Source organism: Mesocricetus auratus, unplaced genomic scaffold (assembly GCF_017639785.1).
Source record: "Mesocricetus auratus isolate SY011 unplaced genomic scaffold, BCM_Maur_2.0 Super-Scaffold_6730, whole genome shotgun sequence".
In the NCBI taxonomy this organism is placed as follows: domain Eukaryota; kingdom Metazoa; phylum Chordata; class Mammalia; order Rodentia; family Cricetidae; genus Mesocricetus; species Mesocricetus auratus.
The window spans coordinates 17,713,946-17,727,961 of record NW_024429184.1 but is presented as its reverse complement, the minus strand read 5'-3'; the positions used below and the strand labels follow the sequence as shown (position 1 = coordinate 17,727,961).

Sequence of the window (14,016 nt, the reverse complement as noted above, 5' to 3'; positions counted from 1 at the left end):
ACGCTATCTCAACGGTGCTTTTGATTCTCTGAGACAGAACCTCAGTCCAGACTGGTCTTGAACACCTGGCAGCAATCCTCCTGCCTCAGTATCCTAAGCTAAGCACTGAGATTACAGGTATATGCCACCACAGCCTGGTTGGTGTGTCTCTCTTACTATGTTTTATTGAGAGGCGGTTACAGGGGGTGGGGCTAAGCCATTGAGTATGCGAAGTATGCTGCAACTTGTTTTATTTTTTAGATTTATTTACTTTATGTGCATGAATGATTTGCCTGCATATATATATGTATATATATATATATGTGTGTGTGTGTGCATATATGCACTATGTGCATGCCTGGTGTTTGAGGAAGTCAGAAGAGAGCTTCAGATCCCCTAGTACTGAGTTAAAGATGGTTGTGAGCCACCATGTGGGTGCTGGGAATCTAACCCAGGTCCTCTGCAAGAGCAGTAAGTGTTCTTAACCACTGAGCCATCTCTCCAGCTCCTGTATGCTATAACTAAAAATGCACATATATACATATGACTATATATAGAATAATACAGTCAATTAGTCGTACCTACTTTGTGGCTACCAAAAAAGGGGGTAGGCGTGGATGGCTCATTAGTTAACAGCATATACTGCTTGTGCAGAGGATCAGATGCAGTCCCCAGCATCCACATCAAATGGCTCAGTCATCTGTAACTCCAGTTCTAGTGGGTCTGATGCCCTCTTCTGGGTGCCAAGAGCACCTACACTCATACATACACACACTCACATGCACACACGTTTCTAAAGGAAAGAAAAACTTTAGAAATGTTTTAAAAATAAAACAAAGGTAAGTTTTAGTGGCTGGAGAGATGGATCAGTGGTTAAAAGCACTTGTCGCTCTTGCAAAGGACCTGAATTTGGTTCCAGCACCCACATGGTGTTTCACAGCCATTCTTTTTTTTTTTTTTTTTTTTTTTTTTTTTTTGGTTTTATGAGACAGGGTTTCTCTGTATTGTCAGACCAGGCTGGCCTCGAACTCAGAGATCTTCCTGCCTCTGCCTCCCGAGTGCTGGGATTAAAGGTGTGCGCCACCACCCCCCGGCTCACAGCCATTCTTAATGCTGGCTCCAGGGGATCCAACACCTCTTTTTTGTTGTTGATTTGGTTTGGTTTGGCTTGGTTTTGGTTTTTCTCTGTGTAGCCTTAGCTGTCCTGGAACTCTCTCTGTAGACCAGGCTGGCTTCGAACTCACAGAGATTTACCTGCCTCTTCCTCCCAAGTGCTGGGACTAAAGGTGTGCACCATCACTGCCTAGCTTCAACAGCCACTTCTGATCTCTGAGGGCAACAAACATACACATGATGCACATATATACACACAGACAAAACACTCATATTTAGAGAGAAGCCTTCCTGCCAGCCTGGTCCCAGAGCTGCATCAGTCCCAAATGAACACACAGGAGACTATATTACTTATGAAGCTGTTGGCAGTTTGCTTGGTTTCTTACTGGCTTTCTCTGATTTAAGTATTTATTCCATAATTGTTAATCTAAGTATTTCTCTTACAGGAGAAAGGGTCCGGACTTCTTACTCCTATGGTGGCTACCGGTGACTCCCTGTGTTTCTCCTTCCCAGAGTCCTCCTGGACCTATCTTGCTTCCCTATTGGCCAACAGTGCTTTATTGACATATACATAGGACTTCCCCATCATTCATATGTATAAAATACACATAAGTCTTTCTTAAAATCTCTCTTAAAAGTTTTTAGCCGGGCGTTGGTGGCGCACGCCTTTAATCCCAGTACTCGGGAGGCAGAGGCAGGCGGATCTCTGTGAGTTCGAGACCAGCCTGGACTACCAAGCGAGTTCCAGGAAAGCCTCCAAAGCCACAGAGAAACCCTGTCTCGAAAAACCAAAAAAAAAAGTTTTTAAAATCAGTTCTATCTGCAGTTACCTCATTCCATACTTCACATTCCTGTATGCTGTCACCACCACTGTCCTCATCGAATTACTAGGATGTAGGTAGAGCCAGAACTATCGTCTTTGTCTTGCGTATGGGCAAACTGACACCCAGTTGCGTAGACCTGGTATTACTACTTGGAAGGATGAGGCAGAAAATTCAAGTTCAAGGCTTGCCTGGCCTACAGAGCAAGTTTGAGGCCAGACTAAGCAGCCAAGTGGGACCCTGTCTCAAAGAGGGAAAGGAGGGCTGGGGGGTGCATCGGCCGAGAAGCATTTGCCCGGCACACACGAGTCCAACGCCAGTACTCAGCAGCAAAGCCACGTAAGCACTCAGCTGAGGTCTAGGAAAAGCCACAGATTTGCCAGAGGCGGCGCTGACAAAGCCACCCATGACTCCCTTCCCTATCCCTTGTCTCCGGCTGCCCGCCACTTACTTCTCAACCCCCATCTCTGCTCTGTTCCGTGTTTCTCTCTGCTTCCGTTCCTTCTCTTGCTTTAATCGATAAACGGAATTGGCTTTGCAAACTGTCCAAACCATTGTTCGCTCTGGAAACCTGCCCAGTCCTAGCCCGGGCCCAGGCCCTGGATCCAGCATCATACTGCCACATCGGCATCATGCCCTAAGCAAGCCTTTTCCAGGTGTCAGGATGAAGAGATTAACTTGGGGTGACACTCTGGCTGCCAACTGGCCCCAGATAAGATAAGGGCGGAGATCAGCGCAATAAATAGGCCCCAACCTCACTCTTGGCGCAGGCCACGGTTTGCTGAGGTCACCCCGCCTCACGAGCAGCATGGCTATGCGCCTGTGGATGGTCACCCTGGCCTTGGCTGCCCTCCTTGCCATGGACAGTGGTGAGTGGGCAGAACCTAGCTTCTCTGAAGCTTGATCTTAGTAGGTGAGCTTGGGTGCAAGGACGGAGGCAGGGTTTGGAGCTTCCTGCGAAGCCTGGACTTGCTGCATAGCCCTTCCCTGGGCATTCATCTGCTATTGTAGACAACACACAGGCTAAGAGCAAATAAACAGGTTCAGTCCTGACTCCGGACCAAAGCTGCCAAGTCCTTGCCCCTTGGCACTGTGGGGTGGGATGGTCGTCCAGTTCGAAGCTGCACTGAGCAATTACAGACCGGGGGCTGGGGAGACAGAAGGAGCAGTCAGGCCTCAGGTTGGCTGTGGGGTGGCGAGTGCTGAGACTTGGCCTGTGCCTCGGGTTCCTGTTCTGCTTTGACAAGGTGTAATATGGGACCCAGGGCAACCAGTTAAGCAGATGGTGGGGGCCCTTGGGTGGCTGGACACCAGAGGTGAGCTTCCTCGCGCCTGGAGCACCCTTAACATATGAGGGGCCAGAACAAGAAAAAGTGCCATCCCAACAGACCTTCAACCTAGTGGGACTGAGGAGGGGAGCAATGAATCGCATATAAGAACACAATAAAGGCTAAGAAAAAAAGGGGCTGGGTGCTAGGGCTTGGGAGGGAGCTGCACGTTTAAAGCAGGGGTCTCTTAGGGAGGCTCGGTGTGAGGGAACCCTGAAGAAGATATTTTGGGCAGGAATGTTCTGGTGGAGGGAACAGCCAACACAAGGGCCCTGATGTAGAAGCATGTCTGGAATGTCTGAGGTACTGTGGGGATGGAGGAGCAGAGAGTATGGTACAGACTGAGAGGGGAGAGGGGAGGGGAGGAGGGGAGAGATGAGGAGAGGAGGGGAGAGGGGAGGGAAGGACAGGAGAGGAGGGGACAGGGGAGGGAGGGGAGGCACAGCTGGGAACTGTTAGGTAGTCTTAGGAGTTGATGTGAGAACTTTTTCCTCTGAATGGAGTCGGAGCCAGTGCCATATTTGGTGTGGAGTCAGTCCCTGAAGGAATGCTCTAGTTTGTGTGTTGAGAATAGGGCTGGAGAGATGGCTCAGCCGTTAAAGGCTAGGCTCACAACCAAAAGTATAAGAGAATAAACAGAACAGGGAAACAGAGCGACTCCCTGGGACTCACTAGACAAGAGCCATAACATTATAAAGCGGAAACCGGGCAGAAACTGGGACCATTGACTCCATCCCATTACCTCACGTTAGTCACAAACCTGGCAGCTGGGTTGATGAGGAAGAGGCCTGCAGGCTCTGGTCAGACCCAGGCTGCTTACTCCCCCCACCTCCCGCCGGCTCCCCATTGGGAACAGGAAGCAGCCTGCCTTGAAGGTCCGTGTACACACTGAGATTCCAGCCTTGGCAGAATGAAGAAGGGTACTCCTAGGCAAAGGGCATGGGATGTCTGGGGTTAACCACAGCTTTTTCACAACCCCAGGAAGAAATTCTGACCCTGAAGGGTCTGTACTCTCCCTTCTAGTAACACACTTCAGTGCTCAATCCCTGGGTGCGGCACTGAGGAGGTGCTACAGGAGCCCCCAAAAGCTTGAGTTCCCAGAGAGGCAGGGTGACCCAGTGACACAGCTCAAATCCAGGTCTTCTTAGTGAACGGTGGCAAACAGCAGGGAAAGCGGGAAAGCGGGAAAGCGGGAAGCGGCTGAGCCTCGGAAGGATGGTGTGACTTCAGTGGAGGGGGGGTGGGGGCGGGGCATCTCAGGCAGCAGATCCACAGGAGTCAAAGACGGCCCTGTTCCGGGACAGCGAGCAGTGAGGAACCTCTGGGTCATGGGACATGGAGGATATATATATATACATATTATATATATATATATTAGATATATTAGATAACAAGCCCATATATATATATTAGATAACAAGCCCAGGGAGCAAGACTGGGGACAGTTCAGACATGTGACTGTGGGGTGCTGGTCCAGACAGAGACTCAGTGGTGGGAGCCAGGGAAGGTCGTTCTGCCTTTTAAATGTTTGAAGTTTTTGTTTTATAGTTCACTTTGACCTTGAAATGTTTATATTTTTGCTTCAACTTTCTAAGTGCTGGGACTACAGGCCTCCCCTCACATTCACTCAGCCTTTGTAAACGCCTTTCTCCTAATAGTTACAAGGCTGAAACACATAGCATTTTTACTCAGTAAAACTCACGGATGACTGGTAACAAGGTACACGCATATGTGTGCCAGACCACTATCAATCAAGACACAGAATTCAATGGGCCATAGTGGCGCACGCCTTTAATCCCAGCACTTGGGAGACAGAGGCAGGTGGATCTCTGTGAGTCTGAGGCCAGCCTAGTCTACAAAGTGAGTTCCAGGACACCTAGGGCTGTTCCACAGAGAAACCCTGTCTCAGCTGGCATTATACTCCTGTAATCCCACGACTTGAGACAAAAGCAGATAAATGTGAGTTTGAAGCCAGCCTGATCTACATAGCAAGTCCCAGGCCAGTCAAGACTACATAGCAAGACTTTGTCTCAACAACAAAGAAACAAACAAGCCACAGAAATTTCGCTCCTGCTGGTCCATCCTGGTCCTTCCTTGGCCCAGAGGCAGCTATACTGCTCAATGCTCAGAGGCAACCACACACACACACACACACACACACACACACACACACACACACACACACACACACACACACACACACACACACCCTCCTTGTCACCCTGATCTGCCTTCTCCATTGTATCACACACTGGCAGATCTGTTCTAGATGTGGCAAGAATGGCATCCCACTCCATGGAGTCTTTTGTGATTTTTTTCCTTCGCTCAGCTAAATATTTTTGCAGTTTAGTTTCAATGTATATATCTGGTTCCTTCATTGTTGCTGTCATTGTGTTTTAGCTTTTAAAAGATTTAATTTTTAAAATTACGCGTATGCATGTATTTGTATGTGAGATATGTAAATAAGTGTAGGTAGATGGGAAGGCCAGAAGAGGGCGTTGGACACCCTGGAGTTGGAGTTACAGGCAGTTGTGAGATGTTCAGCATGGGTGCTGGAACCAGAACTCAGGTCCTTTGCTAGAGTAGTATGTGCTCCTTTTCAGACAGGGTCTCTTTTTGTAGTCTAGTTTGCCCTCAAATTCCTGATCCTCTGAGTACTGGGATTGCAGGCATTCTCACTACAGAGGTTTGAAAGGGAATGTCGTCCACAGGCTCAGGCATCTGAACACTTGCTCCCTGGTGAGGTGCTGTTTGGGAAGGTTGTGGAGACTTTGTGAGGTGGAAGCTTGGTGGAGAAAGTACTAGGGGTGAGCTTTGAGAGCTTACAATCTTTGTGCCTGTGGTTGAGGATGTGAGCTCTCGGCTTTTGCTACAGCCGCCATGTCTAAAGATGGCTGCCATGCTTCCTTGACACGATGGACTCTTAGCTGGCTGGAAACAGAAAACAAAGCAAATTCTTTCTCTTAGAAGTTGCTTTTGGTCGTGATGTTTTATCACAGCAACAAAAAAGTAATTAATACACACATCAAGCCGGGCGTTGGTGGCGCACGCCTTTAATCCCAGCACTCTCAGGAGGCAGAGGCAGGTGGATCCCTGTGAGTTCGAGGCCAGCCTGGTCTACAAGAGCTAGTTCCAGGACAGCCTCCAAAGCCACAGAGAAACCCTGTCTCGAAAAACCAAAAAAAAAAAAACAAAAACAAAAAAAAATACACACATCAGTCATTGGTTGCCTTTTTGCTGTTTATTTGTGTGTTTTTTGAGACAGGGTCTAACTCTGCAGCTAGGATGCCTGGAACTCACTCCATAGTCCAGGCTGGCCTTGAACTTTTGTAACCCCTCCTGATCTGCCTCTTGACAGTGCTTGTTTTCTTGCCAAGCAGTACTCCACTGTATACAAGTTTCACACTTTATCTGTTCTCCTGTGAAAGGACGTTTAGGTCATTCTGAGTTATGACAGTTGTGAGAGAGACTCTGAGCAGTGTGGTGACAAGGTTAGATTTACATTTTGATCCTCCCTTGCCAGACAGACAAAGCACACTAGAGATGATTTAGTTTTAGTCCTTTTTTTCCTCTGCATCTGGGAAATCACCAGGAAAAAGTCCAATCAGCTAACCGTGCAGTAGATGTGGAACTCCAGTGCTGGAGAGAGCTTCCTTTACTATTAACACAGCGTTGCTGCTCCATATGGAATCATAGTCCGCCTCCCTGCAGCTTCTTGCACTGATCCCCCCCCCCTCCGTGTGAGGCTGGGTAGAGTCCATCTCTCCATTGGAGAAGCATCCATCCCTTCTCCATCTTTCAGAACCACTCTTCCTCCACCTGGACCTTAAATGTGGCTCAAGTTCTCCTGCCCACAGGCCATGTCCATGATCACGATGCTTTTTGCTCAGCCAAACCTTGTTTTCGTAGGGAGTCAGGCTTGGGGTGGTGAAGGCAAGGATGTAAATATTTCACTAGACCCAAGATAAATGATAATTGGGTGTCTGTTGGGGGACACGGGACACTTACACAGAAAAACACAAAGAACTGTGGGAGCATTTCTCCGCCACACCTCTGTTTCCGTTGGCCTGAAGCCACACCCATAGGGTGTGGCCACCATTAGAGTTTCACAGACAAGACACCAACAGGGTGGCAAACCTATATTGTAAATCCTAGCTGTCTTATCCAACCGTGTCATTTGAGTTCTCTGAGCCTTTCGTAGGTGGTCAGTCAAGTATTCCAGCAGACAGACCCGAGTCTTCATGCATTTACTGGGAAGTGTAGGAGTGCTGAGGGTAACCCACGTGTCGGGTGGCCCTGCAGGAAGCCTTTGAGCAGGAAGCATGAGCAGGAGGGCTGAGATCTTGCAGCCACACCGTAGTTAGGGGATGTCCATGGCACTGGAGACAAGGTTGGGTGAGTGAGGCAGCTCCATGCCATGAGGGCAATTCCTAAGTAGGGACTGGTTGTGAACAGCCAGCGTTTCTGGCAGCTGGGGCTGGCACCTCAGTCCTGTGCTGGGCTCTGGGTAGCAGATCCAGCATTTACTACCTCCTTCTGTTACAGAGTGGGGAGAGGTATGGAGAGTACCAGAAAACATGTATTTCAATGTCTGGCACAGCTAACTGCTAATTTTTATATCATTATTTGATAGAACATGAAAATTCCAGTGGGATGAGTAATTAGAAGCAGGTTGGGCTTCTAACTCTAGACTTTGTCGTTACTCATGTAAGCCAACACGTCAGCTTCCTGGCAACCCCACCATCGATGCCTCACTACCTTTCCTCAAGAAATCTGGGTTGGTAGCATCAGGCCCAGGTGCCCCGGGCTAGGAGGAGTCCTCAGACCCTGTCTTGGCAGCCAGAGCTGACAGCATCTTGTTCTGCTCTTCTTGTCTTTCAGAGGGCCAGGCGTCAGCAGGGAAGATTGTTTTCTCGAGAATGGTAAGTCCATCCCTTGCAGGAGTCTGCTCATCCCTGCTACACAGCCACCCTTTCCCTGACACCCTCAACGGTCCCAAGGCAGCCAAGGTGGCCTCCTGCACCTGCATTTTCCTCAAAATACTTCCTCCGGACTGAGCAGGCCCAAGTCCTGAGCCTGACTTCAGCCCTCAGGATTTGCCCTAAACCTGGTCTCCAAGGTCCCTTCCTCGGTGGGCACTCCCCACCAGCACAGTAGGACACTGCACCTGCTATACTTTGTGTAGCACAAGACAGGCCACAGGTTCCAGGACACAGAGGTGACCCCAGCCCACTGAATGGAGCCGCGGCAGAACTTAAGAGTGTGTGAATCAGTCCCCAGAAGCCTGAGGGCACAAACTTCCTACACACACACACACACACACACACACACACACACACACACACACACACACCCCACAGGATAATAGGCAGGATGTCACACACACCAGGGATCAGCAGACACAGGCTCCAACTTACCCAGACACATGCACACACACATAAGCAAGCAGCATAGAGTCCTGAGTTGTTGATTTCATGTTCCAAGCAGAGCCCCTGGGCCCCATCACTGACTCTGAATATCCCTACTACTTCTATTTTCCACAGCCCATTTGTGAGCACATGGCAGCATCTCCCAAGTGTCCCCAAACACCTGAACTGATCTGTGGCACGGATGGGGTGACATACAAAAATGAATGCCATCTCTGTGTGGCTCGGATGTAAGTTCCCTCCCCCATCCAACCTACTTGAGTGGTCCCTCTCTGGTACATGCAGGTCTGAAAGGAACAGGGCTTGAGTTCACCCTCCATCACATACATGGACTTGACCAGAAGAATCCTCAAACATTTGACTAACAGAATGAGTTGAATGTAACTCAAAGGAAGCACAGGGTCCAGGTCAAAGGCCAGAAACTGGTAGATGCTGAGGGAGTGACAGAAACCCTGGGTGATTTCCCTGTTCTGCCCGAGTGACTAGACAATCTCATCTGATTTTTCATCCCTCTAGCCAACTATTTTTTATTGAGCACTTACTAAGGCTAGTCCCTGAGAGCCTCTCTAGTCTCTTGGAGGCAGGCTAAGAGAGAGAAGCCAAGCCAACAGCCAGTCACCAGCAGCAGCTCAAGACTGAGATGGAACACACGGGAGCAGGGCCGGGGAAGACCAGAGGGGGCGAACCCCAAGCCTACCCTGCAACATTAGTAGAAATCAGCTAGAAAAAAGGAAAGATAATTCCAAGTAGAAGGGGAATTTAGAGAGGTCTATAAAGGAAAATTAGTCTATGGAAATATAAGACATGGGACATCCTAGAATGTGAAACAGGGGAGAAGGGATACATGAGCTGGGGCTAGACCATGACCTCTGTACATTGTATCACCTACCTGGTCTCAGTTTTCTCACCAGTAAGATTATCAATCAGACTGAAAGCCCAGTGAGATCATGGAGGAGAAATCTTTGACAATGCAAAGGTGTCTAGGCAGATGTGAAAGTCTACACTGGGAGGAATGTAAAACGTCCTGGCTTTGAAAAAGGTCTTGATCAAGATTCCTGGGTAGGAGGTACATTGGGGGTAAAGCTGACAGGCTCAGTCTACAACTGGATGTGAAGGGTGAGGGGCGAGAGTGGGTAAGAACTGCCCTGTCCCTTCCCTCTTCTATGTTGCCCAGATTGCTCTTGAACTCATGAGCTCAAGGTCTGTTGTTTCATGTTAGGGACTGAACTCAGGACTTCCTATGCTACGCAAGCACCCTACCGTTGAGCTACAGCTCCACCTTTACTTTGAAACAGGGCCTTGTTAAGTTGCATAGGCCTTGAACTCATTTTATAAAGCTCAGGGAGGCCTTGATGTTAGAATCCTTTGCCCAGCCTTCCGAGGAAGGTATTCCAGCCCTGTAGTTGCAGGTCTAGTAACACATATGGCCTGCAGTGGTTAGTGGTACCATTTGCTAAGACAGGGGCTATAAGTGCAGCTTTGGAAGGCAGCGATTTTTATTTTGTTTTAGTTTTCAAGACAGGGTTTCTGTGGCTTTGGACGCTGTCCTGGAACTAGCTCTTGTAGACCAGGCTGGTCTCAAACTTAGAGATCTGCCTACCTCTGCCTCCCGAGTGCTGGGATTAAAGACACGTTCCACTACCACCCGGCTCGGGAGGCGGTGATGTTTGTGGACAGTCGGTCTCTGGTGTATCTTGGTGGAGTCATGCAACAGGTGCAAAAACAGGCAGGCCAGAGGTCTGGCAGCCATCAGCAAGCAGTGGTAGTTGAAACCCCAGGAAGTTGAGAGTTCTCAGGGCATATATAAGAGGGTCAGTTATAGGGGGATTTGCTTTTAGATCCCCACTACCTGCTCTGCATCTGAACTCGGGAGGATGGACTGGACCTGGCTTTTGAATCGCCCCCTATAGTTCCTACAGCTAATGTCCTCATTCTTTTCTTCTTTAATTCTAGAAAAACTAAAAGGGACATCCAGATCGTGAAGGATGGCGAGTGCTGAGCACTCACGCCATGACGCTTCAAGCTGGAGAGCAGTGATGCTCCAGAGGCTATGATGTGAAATAAAAGATGCAGCCCAAGCCAGTGAAGTGGACCGGTCTTTGGGAATCTAGGGAGGAGGTGGCAGCAAGGGGTGGGGACAGCCTTCACAGCCCACCTAGCTCCAGTGTTATCCTGCTACCCTGGTGGTCCTCAACCTTGTTACATGTCCCAATTAGAGGTCCCAGGTACCTTCTGTCTGCTTGAGGTCAGACTCTGAACCTAGGGCACTGCCTGTCTCTGCTTCCTGAGTGTTGGGATTAAAGGTGTGAAGCTCAGCAAAATTTGATTATTACAGATGTATGGATGTCTTGCTTGCCCATATATGTCAGTGTACGAGGAGGCCAGCAGAGGGCAGCAGATCCCGCCACCTGAGAACTGTAGTTACACATGTGCCTTCTAGAAAGCAGTCAAGGCTTTTAACCACCGATGCATCTCTTCAGCTAGAAGTCTCTTGATATGATGGCAGGGTAGTGGAGTGCAGAGGGGCCTGGCCAAGCAATAACAGTTTTACTCAGGTTGAGATTCCTGCTCTAGGGTTGTAAAAAGGACAGAAATGCTCTGAAATGATACATTGGGGAAAGCTGGTCACGAAAGGCAAAAACATCCCCTGGACCAGTGCAATGAGAACCAAGCAGTGAACACTGATTTACACATAGCAGGGGCTTAGGCTATCTACCAACAGGCCTTCCCATTGCTACTGATCAACTGCTTTCCCACCTGCAGGTGAACAGCATAGGATTAAATATTGGTTGTAAAACACAAACCCAAAATAGTAGCAGGCTTAAATACATAGAAATTAATCTTCCTCGGACAGATCTATGCAGACTGACAGCTTTGTGCTCCTTCTGCATTGTTACCCTATCACCTTCAGCCCGTCTCAAAGCACAAAGCAGCTGCTCTGGCTGCAACCATCATCTATATTCTAGACCACGGACACGGAAAGTGCACCACTTACCTCCAAAGACACCTCATGCAACACAGGCATAGTATGTTCATATCCCAATATCTAAAATAGCAACTCTTGGCCAGGTAAGAGCAAGGAGACTGAGAAATCTAATCCTAGTCTCTGTTAAAGTAAAAATCAGGAGTTAGTGTAGGAGGGGAAAGTGGATACTGGTGGCATCTGGAAGTTTCCATTTCAAGCAGCAAGTCTCTCTTACATAACACACAATACTCAGACCAACCACACATTTCCTCAGTGACCCTTCCTTCTCAGGACTCTATTTACTCCAAGGAATCACCAACAATAAAACTTGACAACTTGCCTGACACTCCCACTGGAAGAAATGAATAATTCCCTATTTACCCTGTGGTCTGAAATGTAACTGTGAGCCCCTAAAGACAAGGCAGTGGGGCTTTTTTTTTTTTTTTTTTTTTTTAGGGAAAAGGTGTTGGTGTGTTACTGAAGGCAGAAACCATGGCCATGCACATGCTAAGCAAACTACCACTGAACTACATGCATCTCCAGCCTTCCTAAAGACTGCCTATGGCGAGTTCCTCCGAGGCTGCGTGGGGCACGAAGACTGCTGATAGCCAGGTTTCCTATCTTGAGGGAGGACAATGCTGGAGTGATGAGGACACAGACAGGAGGGGTAAGGACTATGTGTGAGCTCCTGAGGTCCAGCTACCTTTCACCTTCCCAAAGCTGCATGCCGTAACTTGGCTGGTATCTTGACCAGTTATTTTTTTTCATTTTACATACCAACTCCAGTCTCCCCTCCCTTATCTTCTCCCATCCCCCTCCCTCTTGTCCAGTTTTTAAAAACTACTTTTATTTAATTAGTTTTTGGTTTTTCAAACAGGATTTTCCTGTATCATCCTGGCTTGTTCTGGAACTTATCTCTGTAGACCAGGCTGGCCTGGAACTCACAAATGCACCTGCCTCTGCCTCCTGAGTGCTGGGATTAAAGAAGTATGCCATGCTGACTGGCTTAATACTTTTATTTTTTGAGACAAGCTGGGTCTATACACAGATATTTGCCTATAAAAAGACTGTGGGTTCTGCTCATTTTTCTCTTTCACTCTCTTTGGAATTAAGCTCTTTTTCCATGTCCTGATCACCACATGGAGAAAGGCTTTTCAGAAGAGAGGGTCAGCAGTGATGGTGCCTCTGTAATCCCAGCACAGAAGGGTTACTATTTGATACCAGTCTGGGCCACATTGCAAACCCTTACCTTCAAAGATAAACACAGAAGGAAGAAAGGAAGGAAACGAAAGAAGAATGTAGCCGGGTGTTGGTGGCGCACGCCTTTAATCCCAGCACTCGGGAGGCAGAGGCAGGCGGATCTCTGTGAGTTCGAGGCCAGCCTGGTCTACAGAGTGAGTTCCGGGACAGCCTCCAAAGCCACAGAGAAACCCTGTCTCGAAAAACCAAAAAAAAAAAAAAAAAAAAAAAAAGAAGAAGAAGAATGTTGGGTGGATGGCTTGGCAATTAAAAGCACTGGCTGCTCTTGCAGAGGACCTGGGTTCAATTCCCAGCACCCACATGGCAGCTCACAACTGTCTGTAACTCCAGTCCCAGGGGATCTGATGCCCCTTTCTGGCCGCTGCAGTCACCAGGCACACACATGGTGCACAGACATGCATGCAGTCAAAACCCCTACACACACTACATGTGAAGGTTTTAAGACGCACACAGCTTTGTCATAGCTTTGCCATTCTTTCCCATTTCCTCCTCCTCTTTACTATGTGAGCATTAGATCACTAATACCTGCCAAGAACAGTATCTAGTGCTAAGTAACTGTGTGATCAGGTGTGTGTAGGGGCTAGAAGACAACCTCAGGCTTTGTTCAAGAGCCTCCAGCCCTGTTTATTCTTTTTAAAACAGTGTCTCCCAGAGCTACACTGGCTGGCCAGTGAGCCCCCAGAATCAGCCTGTCTAGTGCTAGGATTATAAATACGTGCCACGACTCTCAGTTTTAAAAACATGGGTTTGAGTATCAAGCCCAGGTCCCCCTGCTTGTGTGACAAACACTTTACCTACTGGCTCTCTCCCCAGCCCCAAGGTAACTTCTTGTTAACTGTGACCCAGGGCCAAACAGCTGCCACAGAAAACAGACAGTGGACTGGTCCAGCAGAGTTGGGAATGGACTGGGTTGGGCCCTATCTACCTGTTTACCTCTACTACCACCAGGTCAGATGTCTTTCCTACCCAATCCTAAGTCTCTGAGACTTGAGTGAAGCCCTCTTGAGTGAAGCCTGGAGGGGGGAGGAGGAGCCTGTTGAAAGTCTGTCTCCTGAATACAATAAAAAATGAGCTGACAGAAACTGACTAGCTTAAAGGGATTCTAACACATAGAGTCACTCTCA

General features: G+C 48.5%; 1 protein-coding gene across 1 annotated transcript; it reads left to right on the top strand.

The window, feature by feature from the left end:
* The first annotated feature begins 2,669 nt into the window (after positions 1–2,669).
* Positions 2,670–10,745, top strand: Spink4 (serine peptidase inhibitor Kazal type 4). The gene is made up of 4 exons (XM_040740176.1): positions 2,670–2,782; positions 8,123–8,163; positions 8,785–8,897; positions 10,621–10,745. Exons 1-4 carry the CDS (start codon positions 2,722–2,724, stop codon positions 10,664–10,666), a joined length of 261 nt encoding a protein of 86 aa, XP_040596110.1. The 5' UTR covers positions 2,670–2,721; the 3' UTR covers positions 10,667–10,745.
* Positions 10,746–14,016: the final 3,271 nt, after the last annotated feature.